General features: G+C 43.7%; 2 protein-coding genes across 5 annotated transcripts in view; both read right to left on the bottom strand.

Annotated features, from left to right (window-relative positions):
- Nucleotides 1-5,929, bottom strand: part of LOC121720530 (nuclear pore membrane glycoprotein 210-like) — a 45,203-nt gene extending 39,274 nt beyond the window's left edge. For 2 of the 3 annotated variants that reach the window (XM_042106754.1, XM_042106756.1), the window contains exons 1-7: nucleotides 5,658-5,929; nucleotides 5,221-5,533; nucleotides 4,566-4,729; nucleotides 4,103-4,234; nucleotides 3,148-3,226; nucleotides 525-675; nucleotides 1-59 (exon numbers count right to left, since the gene is read on the bottom strand). The exon at nucleotides 1-59 is cut by the window's left edge. In XM_042106754.1, the coding sequence (XP_041962688.1) occupies nucleotides 1-59; nucleotides 525-675; nucleotides 3,148-3,226; nucleotides 4,103-4,234; nucleotides 4,566-4,729; nucleotides 5,221-5,396 (761 nt within the window). In that variant the 5' untranslated portion in view covers nucleotides 5,397-5,533; nucleotides 5,658-5,929. The remainder of the gene's footprint in view (nucleotides 60-524; nucleotides 676-3,147; nucleotides 3,227-4,102; nucleotides 4,235-4,565; nucleotides 4,730-5,220; nucleotides 5,534-5,657) is intronic. The other variant, XM_042106755.1, reaches the window with a different exon arrangement.
- A 1,296-nt stretch (nucleotides 5,930-7,225) lies between these two features.
- The window catches only part of kcnn3 (potassium intermediate/small conductance calcium-activated channel, subfamily N, member 3), a 73,617-nt gene continuing 57,632 nt past the window's right edge, over nucleotides 7,226-23,210 (bottom strand). For both annotated transcript variants that reach the window (XM_042106769.1, XM_042106770.1), the window contains exons 8-10: nucleotides 13,624-13,751; nucleotides 12,173-12,242; nucleotides 7,226-8,278 (exon numbers count right to left, since the gene is read on the bottom strand). In XM_042106769.1, the coding sequence (XP_041962703.1) occupies nucleotides 7,904-8,278; nucleotides 12,173-12,242; nucleotides 13,624-13,751 (573 nt within the window). In that variant the 3' untranslated portion in view covers nucleotides 7,226-7,903. The remainder of the gene's footprint in view (nucleotides 8,279-12,172; nucleotides 12,243-13,623; nucleotides 13,752-23,210) is intronic.

Here is a 23,210-nt window from a genome sequence, read left to right as displayed (position 1 = left end):
GATGGACTCATGTACACGCGGTCGATGATGGACAAGCTCACGCTGACTGGGTCCACATGCTGTGGGAGCGTTATATATACAGTACGTTATATTATACGTTGACACATCTTCTGATCTAAACGCATATCTAAGCCTTTTAAAGCATTGAATGATTCATCCTCAAAGTCCATCCAGGGATTCCCAACCAGGAAAATGTGTCAGTAACTGCTGCTTGTTGAAGATGAAGTATACAGTCTCTCCTCAAAAGACCTACAGGGAAATGGCTTTCCTCGCGTTTGGATCACGTAGCCTTTTGTGCGCTGAATATGAGATTCATTTTTGTCTGTAAGAACTCAGTTGATCCTAGTTTCTCTTTTATCACACCAAATCATGTCCGAGTCCCAGGACAAAGTGGACACATCTGTTAGTTGAGGGCTAGTGTGTCTAATCAGAGTACCACACATGCAATCACTACAATCACAAGCACACATAATTACTGGCCCTCATCATGTGAGTAGTTACATTACATCAATTCATGTATGTACCTCGTATTCGGGGTGCTTGAGTGACACATATATAAGGGCGGGGCCACTCTCAAGGCCCAATAGCAGCACATCTTCTCCTCTATGGCCCGCCTTCTCCAGAGACAGGATATGGGGAGAGGGGCAGTAGCCAGCCTCTGAGTAGGGCAGAAACCTGCGCACACACACACACACACACACACACACACACACACACATGGACACGCACACACACACACACACACACACACACACACACACACACACACACACACACACATGGACACACACACACACACACACACACACACACACACACACACACACACACACACATGGACACGCACACACACACACACACACACACACACACACACACACACACACACACATGGACACACACACACACACACACACACACACACACACACACACACATGGACACACACACACACACACACACACACACACACACACACACACACACACATGGACACACACACACACACACACACACACACACACACATGGACACACACACACACACACACACACACACATGGACACACACACACACACACACACACACACACACACACACACACACACATGGACACACACGCACACACACACACACACACACACACACACACACACACACACACACATGGACAATGCAGTGACAGTCATTTTCAAACATTCACCAATGCAAAATTGGTCATAATAATAGAGAGTGTATAAATAATAATAGAGTACTGCTGAATAGTTTAAGGCCAATGAAATGTTAATGAATGAAACAAAAACAGGTACACGATAAAGTAGATGACAGGGTCATCTCTGACTTATGCACAGATCAGTATCAGACCCCACTGTCAGTATCAGAATCACCACTTTTATGTTCCAAGATTCCAAAATATGTATCAGTCCATACAATTCACAAACTAAATGGGCAATGTATTTCACAAGCTTTCTGACACCGCACACAGTCAAAATAATACACGCTCATTCACAACAAAGTTGTCGTCACACTGACACGCAAACAACTCAGTCAGTTGCACTTGCCCACACAATGTCTTGACAGCCTAGTACAAACACAGAGCCAAACACAATTGTACATCAAACAAGCAGCATCTGGTTCACAGTATGACGCAGGCTACTGAGGCAATTGAGGAGAAACAGCCACTTATGAGAGAGATCTGTATTCAGACAGAGGAGTGGACCATTTGAAATAAGGCACGGGCACACTTGAAGTCATAGCGTCTTTTGAGGCACCATTGATCCAGGGAGCGCTTGGCAAAAAAACACAGATTTTTTGGCCCATTCAGGTAAATGCATTCGATCTGTCAACCATGTGAATGCACAAACTGAACGATAGAGAGTCAGAGCTGCTCTGTTTTCATTCTGCAGTCTGTTGGAAGAACATGCCATTCAACAGTCGTTTTTTTTCTAAGTGACTAATATTTTTAAATATATGCTTCTTGGGACCTTAGCATCTCCATCTCCTCCCAAATGAACTAAGAGATGAATTAAATAGAAAGTGAGACAACAGAAAGTACATGCATATTAAGATTTTTGTTTCATAACTATGCTTATTTTTAAAGCATGACACATCTATGGAGGAAACAAAATACTTGATTATGGGTTTTTTTCTTCTTGAAAACAAATGTTTCCTGGCATAATTTCATAATTTGTGCATTCCTGATGTGCGCCTTTGTAATGATATACGAATGCTCTCATATACACCCAATGATCACTCCTGCATGCTGCGTCCTCTGGTTGACTTTCATATTGTAGTCAAGGATAACAGTTGCGTTGGCTTGTTAGGTAATCTATTTCAATAGGCCCATGCTTTCTTAGAGGCTGTCTCAGACCAGTATTTTGTGAACTACAAACTGTACTCATCTCTTTAAACTGACAAAATAGCCAAAAGCTCCAACCACAATGCAGGGACACAACTAAAGCATACGCAAGTATATACGCTTGTCTGATGAAGGGCTGGGGCCCGAAACGTCACATGTGGTGATATAGCCTACCAATAAAATAAAAAAAACGCTAAGGAGCAGATTCTGGTGTGCGGACTCAACGTTCTTTTACATGCTTGTGCCTTCCTGTCCAGCACCCAGTACTCAACTATTTGGATGTGCGTGCTGCACCCTTGAACTCTCATACAGAACTAAAGCATCCAACAGAGAGCAGGAGGCTGCACAAACATGTGCTGCTGCAACACACACACACATACACGCACGCACACACGCACGCACGCACACACACACCAACACCTGCATTTGTCCCCTGCTGTGTGAGCGTACCATAGTGTGGGGGTAGATGCTATCTGCCTGCACAGAGGCAAATGTAATTACTGTTTCCACAGTGACTGACCCCACTGAACAGACCATAATAATCCCACCATGCCTGCCTGCCAGCCTATCTCTCACTCTTTCTAATCCATGTCTTGCACACCCCCCCGCCCCCACTCCACTCCACACACACACACACGCTCCCAACCCCTCCCAAACTCACTTAGTCACTGGGCCTAGTTCTTTTTTTTTCTTTCGCATCTTTCTTTTTATCACCCATTCCATTTGCATCTCTTCCTCCCTCTCTCTCTCTCTCTCTCTCTCTTTCTCTCTCTCTCTCACCCTCTCACCTCACTCTCCCTGGGGCGTCATGCTCCTTGCCTGCATGCCACTCAAACTCCAACCCAGCCAGGCTGCTGAAAGTGTTTCCTGTGGGACAGGAAATGGGGTCAGACATAAGGATAGTTGCTCAGGAGATGACCAGTTCTAAAAAGAGAGACCTCTAGCTCCTCCAGCAGCTCGCTCCTCCCCTGAGCTCGCCACCTTGCTCAGAAGGGACGAGGGACAACACTATTTGTATTTATGGAAACCTCTTTCTATCTATCTTTGTGGCTCTTATCATGATTGAAATATGCACCTTTGTATTGTAATTTGATCATTATTAAAGCATTACTACAATCTTTCACATTCTATATTAAGTGTCCTTATGTGCCTTGTGTGTGTTCACAATATGCTGTTTACAGTATATGTTCTATGTTGTTACATGTTGTGCATCGTTACATTTAGGGATTGAATAAGTAGTGAACTGTGATTAATACACTTATAAGCATACAGTGGGACCTTATTACTTCCTGTTTTATTTATATCATGGAGAGCCACCTCTTTAGATTTAGCAACAGGGTGAGGGTACCAAATTCTGCACATGCAGAATCATTCAAGCAAATATCCCTCATTCCACACATCCAGCTCATTAAGACGTAAAGACCCATTTTAGAGTATTAAAGATAACAAGGATAACTGGGACTATGAAGCATGCTTTCCCTACAGTCAAAATGCTTTATAGTGAGTTTATGACTACATCAGGTTTTGATATTACACACTTCAACAAGCACTTTAGAGGAGCCTGATTCTAAACGCCTGAATTTCCTGAACCACTTAGATTCAGCTATCCTCATGAAAGACTATGTCATTTAATGGACTGGCATGCAGGCGAGTTGCAGGCTTATCTGCAACTCTGGGGCGGGGGGGAGCATCTGTAGACTGTAGGTATGCTGGTTACTGGCCGCATAACAAAATGGCACATACCTTTGGAGTCCAGAGCCTGGACAGACAGCTGCAGTGGAGGGTCATCAGTAAATATCTGATGAGTCGTGGTGAGGATCTGAATGCTCCGAATATAACTGATGTAGACATCACAACGCAAAATCTGCCCAGTTGCTGAGATAAACACACACAGACACACACAGACACACACACACACACACACACACACACACACACACACACACACACGTGCACAAATACACATATGCATATATGCACAACACAAGCGCACACACACCATCAGCATCAATTCTTTACTAGGCTACAGTTTGAAAAATGAACAGCATAAACAGTACACACAGACACAGAGATAACCATCACCACACAGTGTTTATTATTAATGGTTTCCTAAATGGAATTTCATATTAGTGTTGAACACTTAGATAGGCCTACATTAACACACACACAGACACACACAGACACACACACAGACCAACTCACTCACCAGTGTTTTTAGCAAGGACGATGGCAGACATTTGTGTGGGTGTTTTTAGAGTTGGGAGTGCCGAGACCAGCGCATGCTGACTACAAGAGGATGGAGGGAGAAAAGAGGAGTGCGCAGAGAGGGAGAGGGGCAGCACACTGACCAGATCAGGATGAGAGGACTCCCTGAGGTCATGGTTTTAGATGGGGGGGGGGTCGAAAAAAGAAACCATCAGTGGTGCAACAGAGGAAGGATTAGACCTGATCTTACATAATTGCTGCTCTGCATAATTACATTTACAGATAGAGTGACACGATAAGGGATTATGTTAAGTTTTTAAATTAGCAAAATGATTAACATTTCAGAGTCCGACTCCAGTGGGAATGCCACATCCGACCCCAAGGCACTGCAAGTTCTCCACTGCAATATTAAGTGTGGCCAAGCCTCCAATCACTTATCATTCTGGGAGGCAATTTATGAAAATGGGTCATCCACTGGGATTACCAAATTCCATAAATAACAGCATCCTATATTATGTCATATGAAATCTGATAGACTATGAGGACATATTCAGAGTTCATTTTGGGAGAAACGCATGGGTATTATTGAAAGAGAGACAGAGAGAAGCAGGGAGAAAAATGCATATAATTTGTTACAGCCTGGACCTGTCACTCACCATGTGTAGCATCCCGTCTCTGCTTTCAGTGTGAAATTGACAGAAGCGTGTGTAGAATATGGGAGAAGGAGTTTTGGGACGTTCAATTTTGATGAGTGACTGTAAGCAATTAACGATGTGCAAAGTACCCAGATCCTCCAAATCTCCGGGATTCTCCAGGGGGCGAAGAGTGGCATATTTACAAAACACACTTTGGCCCAGAGTGGGAACGTTTGGCCAAGAGTTGCAGTGCAACATGAACTAATGTAAGTTATCCATTCACCTAGGGTAAGTCATGATGTCAGGTATACCATCCAACAAAATGTTAAACCATCTGTCGATGTATCAATAAACACACCATGTCAATTAATACATTATATCATATTTCTTGTTTATGAAGGAAATAAAAGTAGGCTGATAATTGAAACTGACATTGGTGGTTAGTTGTCATAGCTTACCTAGCTAGCAGCTAGTCGATAACAGGTTAGCTAGCGTTAGCGACGTAGCTAGTTAGCTATCGCTTGGTTAACTGTTGATTTTCAAATAATCTTTCGTGATACACATTACCGATATAAAGGCTTGATTGAGGTGTTGTTGAAATAAAACGAGATTCCCTCCTACGTCTAGATTGATTTTGTACAGAAATATATGTAGATTCTGAAGTTTATGGAGAAGTAACGTTAGGCTATTCCGTGTAAATCTTGTTGCTAGCTAGCAGTAAATGGAATCAATCAAGATGAGAAATAGAACGTAGAACCAAAGATTGTCCGCCTTAACAATCTTTGGTAGAACTACATCCACAAGAATAAACCAGAGCCATTTGGCTCTGGAATAAACATCACTTCCACACAGTAATGTTATATAGATATATACTTTATTAATTCTCTCTGGTAAAATAAAATTACAAAATAATTTCAACCTCAAACGTCACCTTTCCCTTATCCATTATTTGTTGATAGTTATTAAAGTTATTAATACAGTTATATTAAATGTTGTGACGAATGCTATAATAATGGTAAATGTAAGCTATAATTGTGTTAATAATCCTTAAATGGTTAGTTTTTTTTAAAAAAAGAAAAAAAAAATAATAAGAAAAAAGCCTTACAAAGCAGTTTTTTCTGTAATAGCATACTGTACAATATTCCAAGCAGGTTTAGTTCAGTATTCCGGCCACAGGATGTCACTATAGGACAGTTTTTTAAATGGTCTCCGTAGGAATGGGGTCAGAATAGATATTGATATAGATATCTGACACACCATTTCAATGATAATCATTTCTTTGAAGAATGACTTTAGTCCTTCTTTCTAAAGTAGTTTGTCTTAAGAGCAGCCCACATGGCAGGTTGTGTAAGGGTTGCCTCTCTTCCAGCACTTTCTAAACCACCCTCCTGAATCAGACCTGATTATCCCATTATTTCCACCATGACATTCACAGGAGTCAATGACTGGTATTGACACCTCTCTTCCTCCTCTCCATTTTTATTTACTCTGTATCTTTCATATCCTTCATAGTCATTGTCCTTTGCAGTCAGCTAGAGACAGAGCACTTTGGTAGCAAAGTTAATCAGGAAAAAAAAACATGTCAGTGTGTAGGCTATGTCTGCATTTCTTTGTTAGTGTGGTTACTCTATGTGTTTTGAGACTATTAGGGCTGTGTAGGTATGCGTTCCAAAGTGTACATTCAGGAAAACAGTGAGGGTTCGTCCTCCGGATATGCAAACATCATGATGAAAAGCTTAAACTGGATTGGTTTGCTTCCGCTTGGCTCATTTTGGCAGTGATCTGTATCTTGTAGTGAGTCAGTGTGTGTATGTGTGTGTGTGTGTGTGTGTGGCCTATCCAACATAAATTGGACCATCTATGTGCACTTTCTGCACTCTCTGGTTGTGTCTTAGCCCATATCTTGTGTGTGCCTTTTTCAACAGGTTGTGAGTGTGAGCTCAATGTCTTTATTGTGTGTGTGTGTGTGTGTGTGTGTGTGTGTGTGTGTGTGTGTATGTGTGTGTGAAAGAGAGAGGGAGGTGTGTGTTATGTGTGTGTGTGTGTGTGTGTGCGTGTGTGTGTATGTGTGTGTGAAAGAGAGAGGGAGGTGTGTGTGTGTGTGTGTGTGTGTGTGTGTGCATATGGCAGTAGCACTAGTCTGTTTCATGTTATTGACTGGAGCTCTCTTTAAAGGGATGCTTGTTAACACACAATTAGCAATTAGGTAATAAAAAACACATCATAAGATTAAAAAGTCATTGTCATGGTTTCCTGATGGAGGGAGAGAGACATTTTCCTATAATGAGTGTGCACATTCCAAGAGAGGTATTCATACACTATTATTTCAGTCTCTCTTCTTCATCATCCCCTTGTCCTCTTTCCCAGGCAGGCCTCTCATGTGCAGTGTTTCCTCCTCTTCATAGTCATGTCCCAGCGGATCTCATTCCTACTCTCTCCTGAGCTCTCCGCCAGAGCCCTTACCCCTGAACATTTCCCACTCATCCCTTGTTTCCCTGTTCACTCTCACTCTTCTTCTTCATCTTCTTCTCTCTCTCTCTCTCTCTCTCTCTCTCTCTCTCTCTCCCTCCTCTAGTGTCACATCCACTCTTTACACCACCGTTGCCCTCTTCGGCAGCCATTTCCTGGGGGTTCTCCCAACCCCTCCTTCTTAGTTTTCCTCTCTCTCCTCCACTCCTCTCCCATCTCTCCGGTCCGGTGTCTCTCAGCAGCTGGAGGCGGTGGTGTTGGGGCTGTCGTCGGCCTCACCGCCCTGTGCTGCGCTGCTGGGAGCGGCCGCGATGGCAGTGGTGGCCGTGGCGACGGCCGTGGCGTTGGTCTGGGCGTTGGCATTGGCGTGGGGCATTGGCGGCGCGGGCGCGAGGGGCATGGGTGGCGAGAGCAGCTTGGTGTCGCGCTCCCGCAGCAGCATCAGCAGGGCGTTGTGCTGGGCGGCCAGCGTGGCCGACAGGTGAGCGGGCAGCGCGCTGAAGCCTGCCGTCAGCTGCTCCACCCGCTGCTCCAGGCTCAGCATCTGGCGCTCCAGGTCCTCGCTGCGGTCATTCAGCTCCGACATCAGCTCATACATGACGCTCTGCATCTGGGAGAGGACAGACAGACAGACAGACAGAGAGAGAGAGAGAGAGAGAGAGAGAGAAAGAGACTTTGACTTGACTTGTTTCCTTTATTGTAAGTCAAAAAGAAACCAACAAGAAGTAAAAGCGGCCATATTAAAACCTCAACACCCCCCTTCCCAACATCCCCCTTCCCAACATCCCCCTTCCCAAAAGAACCCCACCCCACCCCACAACACAACACACACACAAAAATAAACAGAAAAATAGATAGAGTGAGTGAAGGGGGGATAGAGAAATTGACAAATAGACTCAAAGAGAGAGGGAGGAAAGACAGATAAAAAAGAGAGAGGGAGGAAAGACGGATAGAGAGAGGCAAGAGATGCAGATATGTAGCGACAGAAAGGGGGGAAGATAGATAGAGATGGTAAGAGGAAGAGTGGGAGAAAGGTGAGAGGATAGACAGAAAAGGCAAGAGAGAGAGAGAGAGAGAGAGAGAGATGATGGAGTCAGAATGTGAATAAGGAGATAATGTGTGGGAGATTATGAAACACCGCAAGAGAGACAGAAAGAGTAGGATAAGACAGAGAGAGAGAGAAGAGAAAGAGAGAAGAGAAAGAGAGAGAGAGAGAGAGAGAGAGAGAGAGAAGAGAAAGAGAGAGAGAAAGAGAGAGAGAAAGAGAGAGAGAGAGAAGAGAAAGAGAGAGAGAGAGAGAGAGTTTTGAGGGATGAACGGCTCAGAAGACAGCGAGAAAAAGCCGTGAAGGGGGGGTGAGGAAGAATAGGAACACTGAGACTGAGGATAGTCAGAAGAGGACGAGAGAGGAAATTCAGAGGTCAAGATGAAAGGGCCCACGGAACGAGGGAGGAGGCGACGGAGGGGGAGAAGATGGGATGATGCGTGGAGGCCCAGATGGAGAGAGGATGGAGGGAATAAGAGGAGGTTATGGAAAAAAGGAGCAAAGGAAGAGTGGGTTGGAAGGATGACAGTGTAGCCCAGAGGCAGAGAGAGGAAGAGGAGGGGCAAAAAAAGAAAGAGAAGAAACGCATACAAATGTATGGAACCATTTCCCATATGTCAACATATTGAGAACACTGTAGAATGTAGCCTACTAAAGATCAACATATTGAGAACACTGTAGAATGTAGCCTACTAAAGATCAACATATTGAGAACACTGTAGAATGTAGCCTACTAAAGATCAACATATTGAGAACACTGTAGAATGTAGCCTACTAAAGATCAACATATTGAGAACACTGTAGAATGTAGCCTACTAAAGATCAACATATTGAGAACACTGTAGAATGTAGCCTACTAAAGACCATTTAAGTTTGTCCAAAAGTGCTTAGCGAAACACGTTGTTCGCTCTAAATAATGTAAAACTACGTTTATAGTGATCAGTGTCTTTCACTTTGGATTACCTGCCTCCCCTGCACCTGTATCACTAAAGGCTTGTGCACAGGGACGCCTATTGACTTTGTAAGCTTTGAGCTACTCAATTCTCCAACAGCTAGTAGGTTTGGTTCTCCTCACAGAAGTACAGCCAGGAAATTTAGCAGAAGAAATGCTTATTAAATGTTTCACAAAATAAACACATTTGTACTAATCTGCCCTCTGCAAATTATTCCTGAATTTTAGAAGCTAGGCTAAAATGAATCATTTCTTAAGCAATTATTCCCATACAATCAATAAGCGCAATAAACAAAACAGAAACACACAGCATGTGCTGTCAAAACAACTCCGTGTAAAACTGGTCAATTGTAATTGATGCCCTAGAATAAGCTGCACGCTGCGCTTGAGGGTTAAAGGACTCAACGTTACGTAAAGCAGTGGAGTTCCTCTGGCCACTGCTGTCTAAAGGGAGACATAAACACTGCGTACCTGTGTACGGCAAAACCAGAGGGACAATATGCTGACAGAGCTGTCACATTTGCGTGAGGAGTTCTACCTGTGACATGTATGGAAGGACTGTCTCGGAGGTGAGCCGCAGTCTACTGACTCAAGATCAGTCGTCTGAAATGCTGCTTTTGTTATTTTCCCTTTAGGGTGCCCTATTATGTGGCAAAACAGCGACTAGTTGCAAGGCTAGTGGTGGCACTAGAGGCGGCGAGGGCAGAGGAGGCTCTATTGCTTTTAGCACCCTCCACTAACTGCAAACTGGCTCGCCGTCAGCGCTGCACCCAATGGGTCTTTTGACAAATTGTGTTTTTAGCTTTGGGTCTTTTCACGGCCAAATTGAGTCTCGAAAATGTGGAGACCTGAGCCAGGTAATACGTCTTCAGCCATATTATTGATATCATGATATAGGCTATCGGAATCCGAATGTGTCCGAATTAATATTGGACTTGATATTCACCTGGGAGAACATTTTAAAAGGCATATGTTTTTTTCACGCCAACGTTAGCCCCCTTGGCTTCAGAGGTGTGGCTGTGAGTTAGCTGTGATGCAGGAGGGCAGGAGTTTATCTGCTTGCCATGGGAGGCACGATCAAAGTGGCTCCGACACGGCTGCCTCAGGGTGCTTGCGTGCGTGCAGCTGGTGAGAACAGACTGATGCCAGTGGCGGGCAGGGGGCACCAGAAACCTCTCTCTCTCTCTCTCCCTCTCACTCTCTCCCTCTCTCTCTCTCTCCCTCTCTCCCTCTCTCTCCCTCTCTCTCTCTCTCCCTCTCACTCTCTCTCCCTCTCTCTCTCTCCCTCTGTCACTCACTCTCCCTCTCTCTCTCTCTCTCCCTCTCACTCTCTCTCTCCCTCTGTCACTCACTCTCTCTCTCTCTCTCTCTCTGAATCTGGATCTTTACTGCTGTCACAGATAACCAGCCATCTTCGCTGGACGTGCGGCCGTGCCCTGAGTGGACAGCTCTCCGCACGCTCGCTTGTTTTGGATGCTCGTTTCACAGTTTGGGGATTACTGGAGCGCGTCCTGGCGCCCGGCGCGTCCGAGCGTCTCGGGAGAATCGGGAGCACGGGCCAGACAGAATCAAATCAAGATAACATAAAAGGCATAAGCCCTGCCAGCAGAGAGACATACATACAGCTCCATGGCAGGGCTTATGGAATGGCTTTGATGTAGTTTTGTGTGACCGGAACACACGCTTACACACACACACACACACACACACAAGCAGAAGCATTCAAAACATGCATGTTTTCTGTCCTCTCATTCCTCTCCACTGCCTGTCTTCCTTGCCTTCTATGCCGTCCCTGTTCTAACACTTGTGCTGGTTGCTAGGAGACGCAAAGCCACGGAAATAAACGGGTCAGCATGGGAACAGATGAATGCAGAGATATATTTGGGGAGGGCAAGAGTATGTGTGTGTCATTGTCATGTGTGTGTCACACTATCATTAGGGACTGATTAGCTCCTGAGGGGTGATTTGTGCATACCAGCTGTTAAGTATAAGTATATAAGTATATATACTTTTTTTGATCCCGTGAGGGAAATTTGGTCTCTGCATTTTAACCCAATCGGTGAATTAGTGAAACACAAACAGCACACAGTGAGGTGAAGCACACACTAATCCCGGTGCAGTGAGCTGCCTGCTACATCGGCGGCGCTCGGGGAGCAGTGAGGGGTTAGGTGCCTTGCTCAAGGGCACTTCAGCCTCGGCCCACTGGTTGTGTATGTATGTGTATGTATGTATGTATATGTATGCATGCATGTATGTATGTATATGTATGTATGTATGTATGTATGTATGTACTGTATGTGTATCTCAGATTCAAAGATTGTACTGATTGTATTGTCTACTGTAAGTGCATGGGTGTACATTTTAAGCATTTGCTATGCCTGTGTAAGCGTGTGAACAAATGTGTAATTGAAATCAAGTTGCTGTTTTATGTGCATGTGTGTGTCTGGGCATGTGTGTGTGCAGGATGAAAGATTTGTAGGCTACTTGGGGTGTCTGTGAGCGCTCACCTTTGAGAGGTCCACCAAAGTGTTGGCTTGATCACTTAGCTTGCGTTGTTCCATTTTCACACTGCGAAGCCTACAAACACACAAAAATGTCCTCAGTCAATGGAAAGAGCCAAACGTTAAATCTGCTAAACATTACAGCATAGAAAAAAACTACACCAGAACATTAATGGCTCAGTACTGTGGCAGATGAAAGAAATATATATAAAGTTGTGCCTATCCATATCTATCCATATGCACTAAACCAGGCCAACACACAGCAGCACAGATAGACAAAGCTCTGCACAGGAAACAGTAGAAGTAGAAGACTACTACACAATTAATACAAAAAGAGAAGTAGACTATCACACAATTGTACCTGAAGTTACAAACGGCCAAGTGGAACATTTTAGCTTGCTGGCTACGCGGTTAGCATGGCTGCAGGCCCCCCATTCTAAATCAGTTCCAATTTGAAGAGGTCGCGGGGGGTTAAAAGGGACGCCACTTGAAAGGCACTGTGCAAGAAAACACTAGTCTGCTCTGCGCTGAGTGCCTTATTAGCGCATTAGTGCGAGACATTCAGAAGTGAGAGCAGGTCAGTAGCAGAATGACCCCCGTTCCCTTAACGACGAGGGAGGAAACGTGGGCCAGGGAGGTACTGTTGTTAGGCAAGAGAATGTGGATCTAGGATGGCATCTGTGTGGACGTGTTGTGAGTTTTCATATGCATTATGCATGTATATCCACCTAAAATGGGCTTTATACTAAATTCCTATATGTTGGGGTGTGTGGGTGGGGTTTGTGTAAAATGAATGTATGTATGTGGGCGCATAAACTAAGGTGTGCTTAGATAATGCAAACATATTGTATTTGCGTGTGCATGTGCTTGGGCATATTGCACATTGCGTGTGCATGTGCTTGTGTGTATGTGTGCATGTGCTTAGTATAGTATATATACTTTTTTGATCCCGTGAGGGAAATTTGGTCTCTGCATTTAACCCAATCGGTGAATTAGTGAAACACAAACAGCACACAGTGTACACACAGTGAGGTGAAGCACACACTAATCCCGGCGCAGTGAGCTGCCTGCTACAACGGCGGCGCTCGGGGAGCAGTGAGGGGTTAGGTGCCTTGCTCAAGGGCACTTCAGCCGCGGCCCACTGGTCGGGGCTCGAACTGGCAACCCTCTGGTTACAAGTCCAGAGTGCTAACCAGTGGGCCACGGCTGCCCACGGCTGCTTGTGTGTGTGTGTGTGCATGCATGTGCTTGTGTGTGTGTGTTTGCATGTGCTTGTGTGTGTGTGTGTGTGCATGTGCTTGTGTGTGTGTGTGTGTGTGTGCATGTGCTTGTGTGTGTGTGTGTGCATGTGCTTGTGTGTGTGTGCATGTGCTGGTGTGTGTGTGTGTGTGTGTGTGTGTGTATGTGCCTGTGCATGTGCTTGTGTGTGTGTGTGCATGCACGTGCGTGTGACTCACTGGTGGATGGCCTGCAGGAACTTCCTCTGGTGCTTGCGGACCCTGGCGTGGTCAATCTTCTTCGCGAGCTTGGTGTGTTTGTAGATGAGCCATGTCTCCCTCAGCACGTTAGCCGCCGCGTTCTTTATCTGAGGAGCACAGGTCGCCACGGCAACCGCATCAGCTTGGGACAAACACTACCCAGGCAACCCCTCCGACACACACACACACTCGCAGAGACACACAAAACACACACATAAATACACTTCAACATGAGCGGCAACCACTTCCTCCTCTACATTCTACATGAACATACTGTATTCTACTATAATTCTACATGTTCACAGTTCAACCAGACGTTTTCTTTTGCAAAACGTTGGTATAAAGCGCCAGCATAAAGGCTGAACACAGACATACAGTATGCTGTATGTTTACCACAAGTAATTAGTCCGTAGGATATTTTTTTGTTTCCTTCTACACTCAAGAGGTTAACACAGCGCCTACAGTGTAACAAACGAGATTGGGAAGTGAGCCTCCAGAGAGAACGCAGTGAACGATAGGAACACTGCTGTATTGGTGTGTGTGTGTGGGGAATCAGGGGAACCTACTGACACTTAAAGCCCCAGCCACACCCTGTGACAGATACAGAAAAATACAGAGGCAGACAGCAGAGACCTTTAGGGTGGCCCCAAACAACAAGAGGCAAGGCAAGGCAAGGCAAGTTTATTTATAGAGCACATTTCATACACAGGAGTAATTCAATGTGCTTTACATAAACAAAAACAATGAGGAATAGTGAATAATAAAAAGCATAAAACAGAGTCCACCCTAGTGCTGAACATAAATGCCTGCTAACGTATGGATCTGTTACAGTAGGCTAATAGATGGGTTTCTGTTGAGTCAACCCTTATAATTTCCTGATGAAAACAATGTGCCGATGTTGGAGGCTTATCTGTGAAGGGACCGGAAGCTTTTTTCGCCAGGGAGTTTAGAGTGGATAAGAAAAGCAAAGAGCTTTACCGTCGGAGGTGGTCGAAAAGAGGGGAGTGGATTGGTGTCTTTGATAAAGCACTTGCACTCTCTGGAAATAAAAGTTCCTGAGACTCCTTAAGCTTTAAGTGGTTCTGATTATAAACACGTTTGAAAAAAAACATAAAGGATGCTATACTAAAAATGAAATAGAAAGTTAACCAAAATGTTCCATGTTAATTCTAAAGGCACAATAATTGGATGCTGCATCTCTGTACTACAGTATGACTGTATTGTGTATGTCTTGATCCCCTTGTGTTGGTACACTGTATTGAATTCATTTCTTTCCATCTGTATGTCGAGACACAAGATCATATTCACACAAAACACTGGGTTTTCATCATTGCTTGAGACTGACTGTTATGGTTGGAGTTGAGCCTGAAGTAAAAATATCTTTGACTGAATATTCATCCTGCTCATCCTTTTCTTCATGTCTATTGTACTCCATTCATTACGTTAAAGAACAGTATAGTAATAGGCTCTGCCTCTGATTTGAAAGCTATTTACGCTAATTATGGAATGTGTGGCCGATTCCATGGTTTTCCTGCCGCGACATCAATAACAAAGCACCCATGACCCCTTTGATCCGCCCTGTGTGCATATCTCTCTCCATATTAATGTCTGCCCTCATGAAATACCACACAGCAGCCAGGAGAATGAATGGATTCTCTGGCCCCGTAAGAAAAGAGAGAGCGATAGAGCGATAGAGAGAGAGAGAGAGGGGGGGGGGGGGGGGGGGGGTAAGAATGGTCTGTTAGAAGGAGAAATGGCTGAGGAGACTTCAAAGCAACATGCAATTTCATAAGAAAAGAACAATTATGTTCCCAATGGCCCTGGCACAAAGCAGCGGGCTGTGCCTTTTTAATAAGCTTTTGATTTGACTTGCGCGGCCGCGTGCGGGAGGGAGCCAGACCGGGCGCTCCGTCCAGAGCCATGGGCTTCAGCTCTCTGATAACCTGATTCATTAGCAGAGGTCAGCCTGCTGTCTCCGTAATGAAACTATGGCCACTCCCCGCATCTAATGGCAGGATGTGAGGCAAGAAAACAGACAGACACGTGCACAGAGAGCTGTTTAGAGGATATACCGGTATAAAAAAAAAAAAAAACATTTCTCACTCTCTCTTTCTCTCTCTCACACAAACACACACACACAGAAATAATGATAGACAGGTTACTGGCCTGGAAAGTAACAGGCTTTGCAATCAGCCAAAATTAAATCCTTAATTTGAAATCCTCGCTGACTGCTTTATGTGGGCTACTTAACGAGATGCCTTAGCTGCGGTTAGCAACGGTTTCTAGGTTCTCTCTCGTTCTTTGCGGTTATGAATGAGGTTTCCGACCAACGTCACTGTCCCTGATTGTTCCCATAACAACCAAAATAGTGTTTGGGAGTCAAAAAAATATCAACTTCCAATAACGATACTCTGTGGTTGAATTTGAGTACAGAGAATTGTGCAGGGAATTGTGCAAGGATGTCAGACATCCACTTGGCCCCACTCTGAGTGTGTGACCCCTTTATGGCCCTTAATTTAGAAAAAATCCTAGATCCGCCACTGCAGAAACCCAATGCCTTCCACACATTGTGCAATAGGTTGAGACACATCCTGTTGCCATTTTTAGAAAATGTCTTCATGTCTAGACAGACAGAAAGCATGGTGTTGTGGAATTAGAATTAGACATCCAGACATTTACATAGATGGAAATGATCTCTCTCTCTCTCTCATACACACACACACGTACACACACACACACACACAGAATGATAGACAGGTCATTGACCTGGAAAGTAACAGGTCTTGCAATCAGCCAAAATGAAATCCTTAATTTGAATTCCTCACCTACTGCTGTGGTAGAGCCCGACCGATATGGGATTTTGAAGGCCGATACCGATATTTGAGTATTTCAAAAGCCGATAACTGATAAATTGGCCGATAGCCAATTTTAACCAACACAATGTAAAAAGTTTTGATCAAGGTGGGACATTATCTGTTTAAATAGGCCTATCTGGTTTCCTACTGAAAGGCTCTCATGCAGTATTTTCAAAAATGAAATAAGTAGCCTAGTGTACGGTCTTTCATCTTTGATAACCACCATAGACCTCTGAAGTTCGCCTACAAAAAAGCTACCATCTTTGCCCATATACAGTGAGGAGATCCGGTATCTTGATACCACAGAGCTAACTTGCTAACTAACTTAATGGCAAGTTGCATCACAAGTTAGCTCTGGGGTAGCAAAAATCAAAGTGTGCCGCCTTCACGTACCGGAGATCACAGTATCCACTTGAAGGCAGAGGACAAAAGTGTGTTCAGAAAAACCTCTGCATTTCAGACTTTTTCGTCCCTGCGAGAGTTTAACAGGTGCGATAATTCAAAATCCCCATGTTATTTTCCCGTAGGAAAAATCGGCAGATATCCTACTGGATCTCAAAGATGGCAGCTTTTTTGTATGCGAACTTCAGAGGTCTATTCGCCTTATTCACCGGGCGGCCAGAACGAGGCTAAAGGGTACACTTGCCATTACACCTCAGTCCAGCAGATGGTGGTAATGCACTCCGTTGGCAAACTGCCAACAAAAAAAAGCTCACCGAAAAAGAAGAAGGGTTCACTGGCCTGCACTGGCCTAATATCGGCCTGCCGATAAATCGGTCGGGCTCTAGTATGTGGGATAGTTAACAAAATGTCTTAGCTGCAGTTAGCGGCGGTTTCTAGGTTCTCTCTCGGCCTTTACTGCAGTTCTGAATGTTGTCAAGTATAGCGCTGCTACCATGACATAATGAATCTCATACAAGCGGCACCCTTTTAGGGGAAAGATGACCGTTTGAATGGAAACCTATAGGGCTGCATCGAAGTGGGGAGCGAAAAGGGCTTATACTTACTAAATCTGTCAACAAACGGGAATAAAAGGCACTAAATAAGGTTGGTGTAAGAGTTATCTGTGTGTTTATGGGGTTAAGGTGACCATTACATGCCTATTTTTTGCTCTTTCCTGTTTACTAACAGGAGTGTCACGAATGTAGTCACAGTCAAGTTGCCCGTGGCTGACTGTATAGTTCGGCAAGCTTAACTTTACATGTCATAACGTCAACTAAACAAGTCACCCCTTAATTCTATCACTTGTTATACGATCGTATTTCCTACAACTAGGTGAGATAATTGGCTATGTTATACTAAAGTGCCACAGTTAGCTAGCAAGCTAACCGTTTTACATTGGAGCTTATGGTAAGTGTTAGCTATGAGCTAAATTCGTCCTCAACATTAGGGTATTGGAAACTAATTAGGTTCCCATTGGAATCAATGACATAATGCTAATTTGCTTTCCCCTAAAAAGGGGGGTGTAATGATGAACGTCAAGATTATGACGATATGCAGCTTGTACGTATTGGAATGGTCTTCAGTCAGTAATAATACGTGTCTGGAACCCTCTGTGGTGTTGAATGTGAAAACATGGCCACTGCTTGTTATGATCACGGTGTCCAACTGTATTTTCCTAGCAAGTCTCAAAGGTCCTTTTAGGACAGTAGCATAGTAGCAGTAGTGTAACTCCCATATCCAGTATCCTCATTCACAAAAGTACTGTAAACTAAAGTGGCTGTTTTTGTGGATGCTTTTTGAAGTGTCATGCAAGTTCAGGGTGTGAACCCAGGCTGCCATGTTTCCGCTGCTCCCCCACACCCACTCAGAACATGGCTATTGCAAATGTGTTTAATATGTAACGTATGCCATGTGTGTTTAATATGTAACGTATGCCATGTGTATTTAATATGTAACTTATGCCATGTTTGTTTAATATGTAACGTATGCCATGTGTGTTTAATATGTAACATATGCCATGTGTGTTTAATATGTAACTTATGTGTGTTTAATATGTAACATATGCCATGTGTGTTTAATATATAACGTATGTCATGTGTGTTTAATATGTAACATATGCCATGTGTGTTTAATATGTAACGTATGCCATGTGTGTTTATTATGTAACTTATGCCATGTTTGTTTCAGCACCAAAAATGCACATATTGCAGGACGAGTCAAATTCCTCATTTCTGTCCGTGCAGTACCGGTACCTAGTGTAAGCTCTGGATGCTACAACAATACACAGTTCTCTTAGCGTATTCATAAGCATGGCAACCACTAGGAAAGATATAGTGATATAAGATATAGATATAAGATATAGAGACTCAGGGGGAAAAGATGGACAGTGTGAAAACACAGAGAAAAACACGTAAAAAACACAAGGGACCTTGAGTTGGAGATGTCCGAATGATTTCATGTGGATCTGGAAAAAAGCTGATTGTGTACAATGCACACACACATACACACTGCATACAGAGTTACACACATACACACACAAATAAACACACTGAAATGGCGGTGGCATTTTGTGAGTCTGATCTCATGAGGACGATTTGCCATCGGGGTCAGTGGTGTCATGAAGAGTTAGAGGAGACGACAGGAGTCTATTAGAAATCAATGGGGCCACAGGCTCTTCAGTAATTCCTGAAAAATCTTCTGCCATCCTTATCTCTCTCTCTCACTCACTTACTCACACACACACACTTACACACACACACACACACAATGAAATGTACACACATGGTCATATGCACATATTGCAACATACATTGTGCATCCAGTTGCTTTTTAAAAAAAATGCTGACAGGATGTGCCTGTCAACCCGCTAGGTTGCTCAATGTGTCCGAAGGCACCTAGTTTCTGTTAGCCTGGCGCTAACACCACTCTCCTTGGGTTGCACGCTAATTACCGATGTAGGAAAAACAGGGGAAACACCTTCAGCTTTGTCATCCGTCTAAGATAAACACTTGAACGTGGTGTCTCCACGGCAACAGGTCTGTGAAGTAATCATTCCATTATTCAAAGTTATCAGTCCCACCCCCTCTCTGTAACCATAGCAGCAGCAGAAGCGTTTCGTAGCCTTGGCACATTAAGAGCCAAACTACATTTAGGTCTATCGATTCTGATTCGGAGCAGGTTTTTGTGGATGGCAGATAGCCACACTGGAAGAGCGATTGCGCGCGGCGGATAATAAACTTTTTAAGTGACGAGACCCAATCCCATCCTGGAGAGGGCAGTGGATTTTTTTTTTCTCTTTTTTCTACGTGCTGCAATTATTGATCACCCAGCCCTCCTGCTGTCCCGCAGCCATGATGTACCCTACATATTTGATAGGGAGAGCTATTTCTGAAACTTGGGTCTTTCAACAGCATAAAAAATTGAAAGCATCCAGAGAGGGAGAGAGACTACGAAAAAGAGAGAGAAAGATAGGTGGACAGACATAGAGAGAGAGAGAGGCTAAAATATGTGCAGATGGCCAGAGAGATACACAAAGAGAGAAAGCAGCATTAGGAGACACTGAGAGAGTGGATGAGATACTGTATGTCTGGAGAGATGTCAAGGGAAGCTGAGGTAGGGTATGTGGATGGAGAGAGAGAGAAAGAGGTAGAGAGAAGAAGAGAGACAGAGAGAGGTTATGATATAGACAGACAGGCAGAGAGAGATAGGCTGACATTTGTGAATTGAGAGAGAGGAAAGAGGAGAGCTGGGTTGTGAGTATAGCTATGGTCCGAAAGAGGAAAGCTGGGTTGTGAGTATAGCTATGGTCCGAAAGAGGACAGCTGGGTTGTGAGTATAGCTATGGTCTTTGTCCATGGTGCTGCTTTAGGTGGCCCAGCCCTGACGTATGGTTCATACATTTCATGGAATATATTAACCATACCACCACCATGTTAAACATCTCAATACAATAATAGCATATGGAAAGAAACAGAAACAGTTTTGAAGTAAAAAAACACTATTTTCTAAGAAATAGAAAAATCAATTATGAGCTTCTTTGCCAAGCTCCATTAAAGGCATTCGTAAGTGTTTAGCTTTAAAGCATTGTCTTTGTTTCTTTTCTTTTTGATCATATGTCCGCCCCCTCTACAAAAGAGCACCTGTTTGAAGATCAAATTGACAAAAAGGTTCTGATTAGCACTCCTGCTTCAGTTTTCTAACATATGGAGAGTTCTGTATTTGAAATGAGCCAATTACTAATGTTGTTCAGACAGAGAGGCATCAATATAGAATAGCATTCATTCTGGTAAGGAGAACGTACTGTGTGTGTGTGTGTGTGTATGACTGCTCCAAGACTTATAAATAAGGATAACCTCTCTGTGTTGAGATCATGGGCTGCAGAGTCTAACAGGGCAAGCTTATTAAAAACAGAACCCAATTTTAGGAACTTAACAAAGTCCCGTGACAGTTGACAGGGTGCTTTGGGAAATGTATTTAATAACTTTGTAGAAAGACACATGCTTGACTTATCACTGTAAAGCTGTGTGTGTGTGTGTGTGTGTGTGTGTTTATTATGACCGCCGCTAGCGAAGCTATATATAGTCATATAATGATTGTCAAAGTTTTTTTTTTTTTTCCCCCGTCATCTACTTCCTGAATTTTTGGTCAACGATACCCGGGACACGAAACACCGGTGCGCCTGAAATTTGGTGGGTATGTAGCCCCACTAGACTTTTACGGGGAAAAAAATTTCCGTCCCCGGGCCCCCCCCGTGCGTTTTTCCTAAATAACTACCTGAACCGTGGCACTGAGGATGAAGAATCTTTTATGGTATGTTGCTCTCAAGGGCCCACATCAACCTGGCCCATAATCACTCATTTGTGATTTGCACCCCCCTGGTAAAAAATGAAAAATGCAGTATTATTCTGCTTTACAAGGGCGTAGGTTTGGTCCGGAAAAAAAACAAAAAAACACTCAACTTTCACCAGCCACTATAGATATATAAAATGATTAAAATGTGCTACTGTCCAACTACTATCCATGATTAAAATGTGCTACTGTCCAACTTGATCTAACTACACTGTGTAGCCTAGTTTGTCATGTGTAGCGTGAAGAGTGTGTAGGCCTACGATATTCCACCGACACGTCCTTCGGTCCCCACGCAAATCTACGCCCCTGCTGCTTTAATCACCCCTATCTTCAGGTAAGATGTTCAGAACTGCACCAAATTTTATGTGTATGATTGACCTGGCATTTTCTGGGGGTATGCCAAGTTTCGTAGAATTTCATCTATGGGGGGGTCTAAACAAATTTAGGTTATGTGTACATTTAGATGAGTGTACACTCATTGGCCTGTAGATGGCGGTGCACACATATACACATGCACACACACACAGGCACGCACATACTATCGGTATTAGAACGGCCGATACATAATTACAAATTCAGTAGGATTAAAAGAAAGCCAAATATTCATCATCATCATCATGGCTGCATTTCCAGTATTGGCGATACGTAGTCATTTGTCCACTAGATGGCGCATCGTTGCAGTGAGACGTAATTTTGTTGGAAGTTAAAAGTGGGTTGGAAAAACAATGGACGCTTCCTACAAGGACTGTAGTTTACCGCAGAGAACGTCTAATAAGTATAGGACGATGTTCACATGAAATGTAATTCCCATTTCTTCTTGAAGCCGAAATAAATCTGAGAATGTTTATCGGACATGCTTGGTTTTTACTGCAGGTACGTTAATCTTATAATATCAATAAGGACCTAGGTACAATAATGTTACCGTTGGTTGAGTGATGGAGGCCAATTTGATTGATTGCATTTGTAGAAAACTATAAATGCGGTTATACCAAGCAAATTGATAGCAGCACTGTAATTGTATCTTTCGACTATCATTTGTTGCACGTGCTACAAAAATCATTCTGTGCAATGGAAGATTTACCAACGTTACACCGGTCTGATACAGTTTTGCCTATACATGCGTGAGACTGAGACGCCTGTTTATTTTGTTTTAAGTGCGTGCAGGGTGTGAGAGGGGAATCGATGTGCTTTGATTCCAGCTTGGTAGTTGTAGTCTGTGAGATTAAAAAGCATGTGTGTGTGAAGTATCCAAACAATGACACCTTCATTTCATTATGGCTGCTTTAGCAACACACCTTAAGCTACTGTGTAGTGGGTCCCATTTAGAAGTGGCTACTTCATTCGCGCTTTCCTTGACTCATGGAGCTGCGTGAATTTTATTACAACTTTTCGCCACGATATGGCAGTTTAAGTCCGCTTGATACTCTAAGGCGTAAGCCATTGGTTTCCAAAGAAGATTTTATTTCTGTCGCCAGCATAGCCTATTGACAATTTATGTTGTAAATAGGCCTACCTTATAGGCCTACCTGTAGCTTAGGGAAGCTAACAGCTTTCTATTAGGATCTAGTTTGTTAGTTACAGTTTTGTCATAACTCCCTGATGCATTTTTGCATTTAGAATAGCCAGAGCGTGGATATCTCAATCGGAAAATTAAACAATATCGGGTGCCTATGGACTAGGCTGGGTGAACCCAGCCTGATCTGCCCGCTATTTATTTTTTGATTTCTTAAAAGATTGAGCTTGGTCTGGTGAAAGCCAGACTAGCCATGGACCTCAGTTACACAATGCAAGGGAACATGAATCAGCCTATATTTGCATGAACAATAACGGACAACAGCTCTTCAACTTTGGCCCGTTAAAATGTGTATGAACAGTCTAGCGACGCATTTCATCAAGGCCCATTTGGACATGTCAGTTATT

The sequence above is a fragment of the Alosa sapidissima genome, chromosome 10 (assembly GCF_018492685.1).
Source record: "Alosa sapidissima isolate fAloSap1 chromosome 10, fAloSap1.pri, whole genome shotgun sequence".
In the NCBI taxonomy this organism is placed as follows: Eukaryota; Metazoa; Chordata; class Actinopteri; order Clupeiformes; family Clupeidae; genus Alosa; species Alosa sapidissima.
This window is presented reverse-complemented; position numbering and strand designations above follow the sequence as displayed.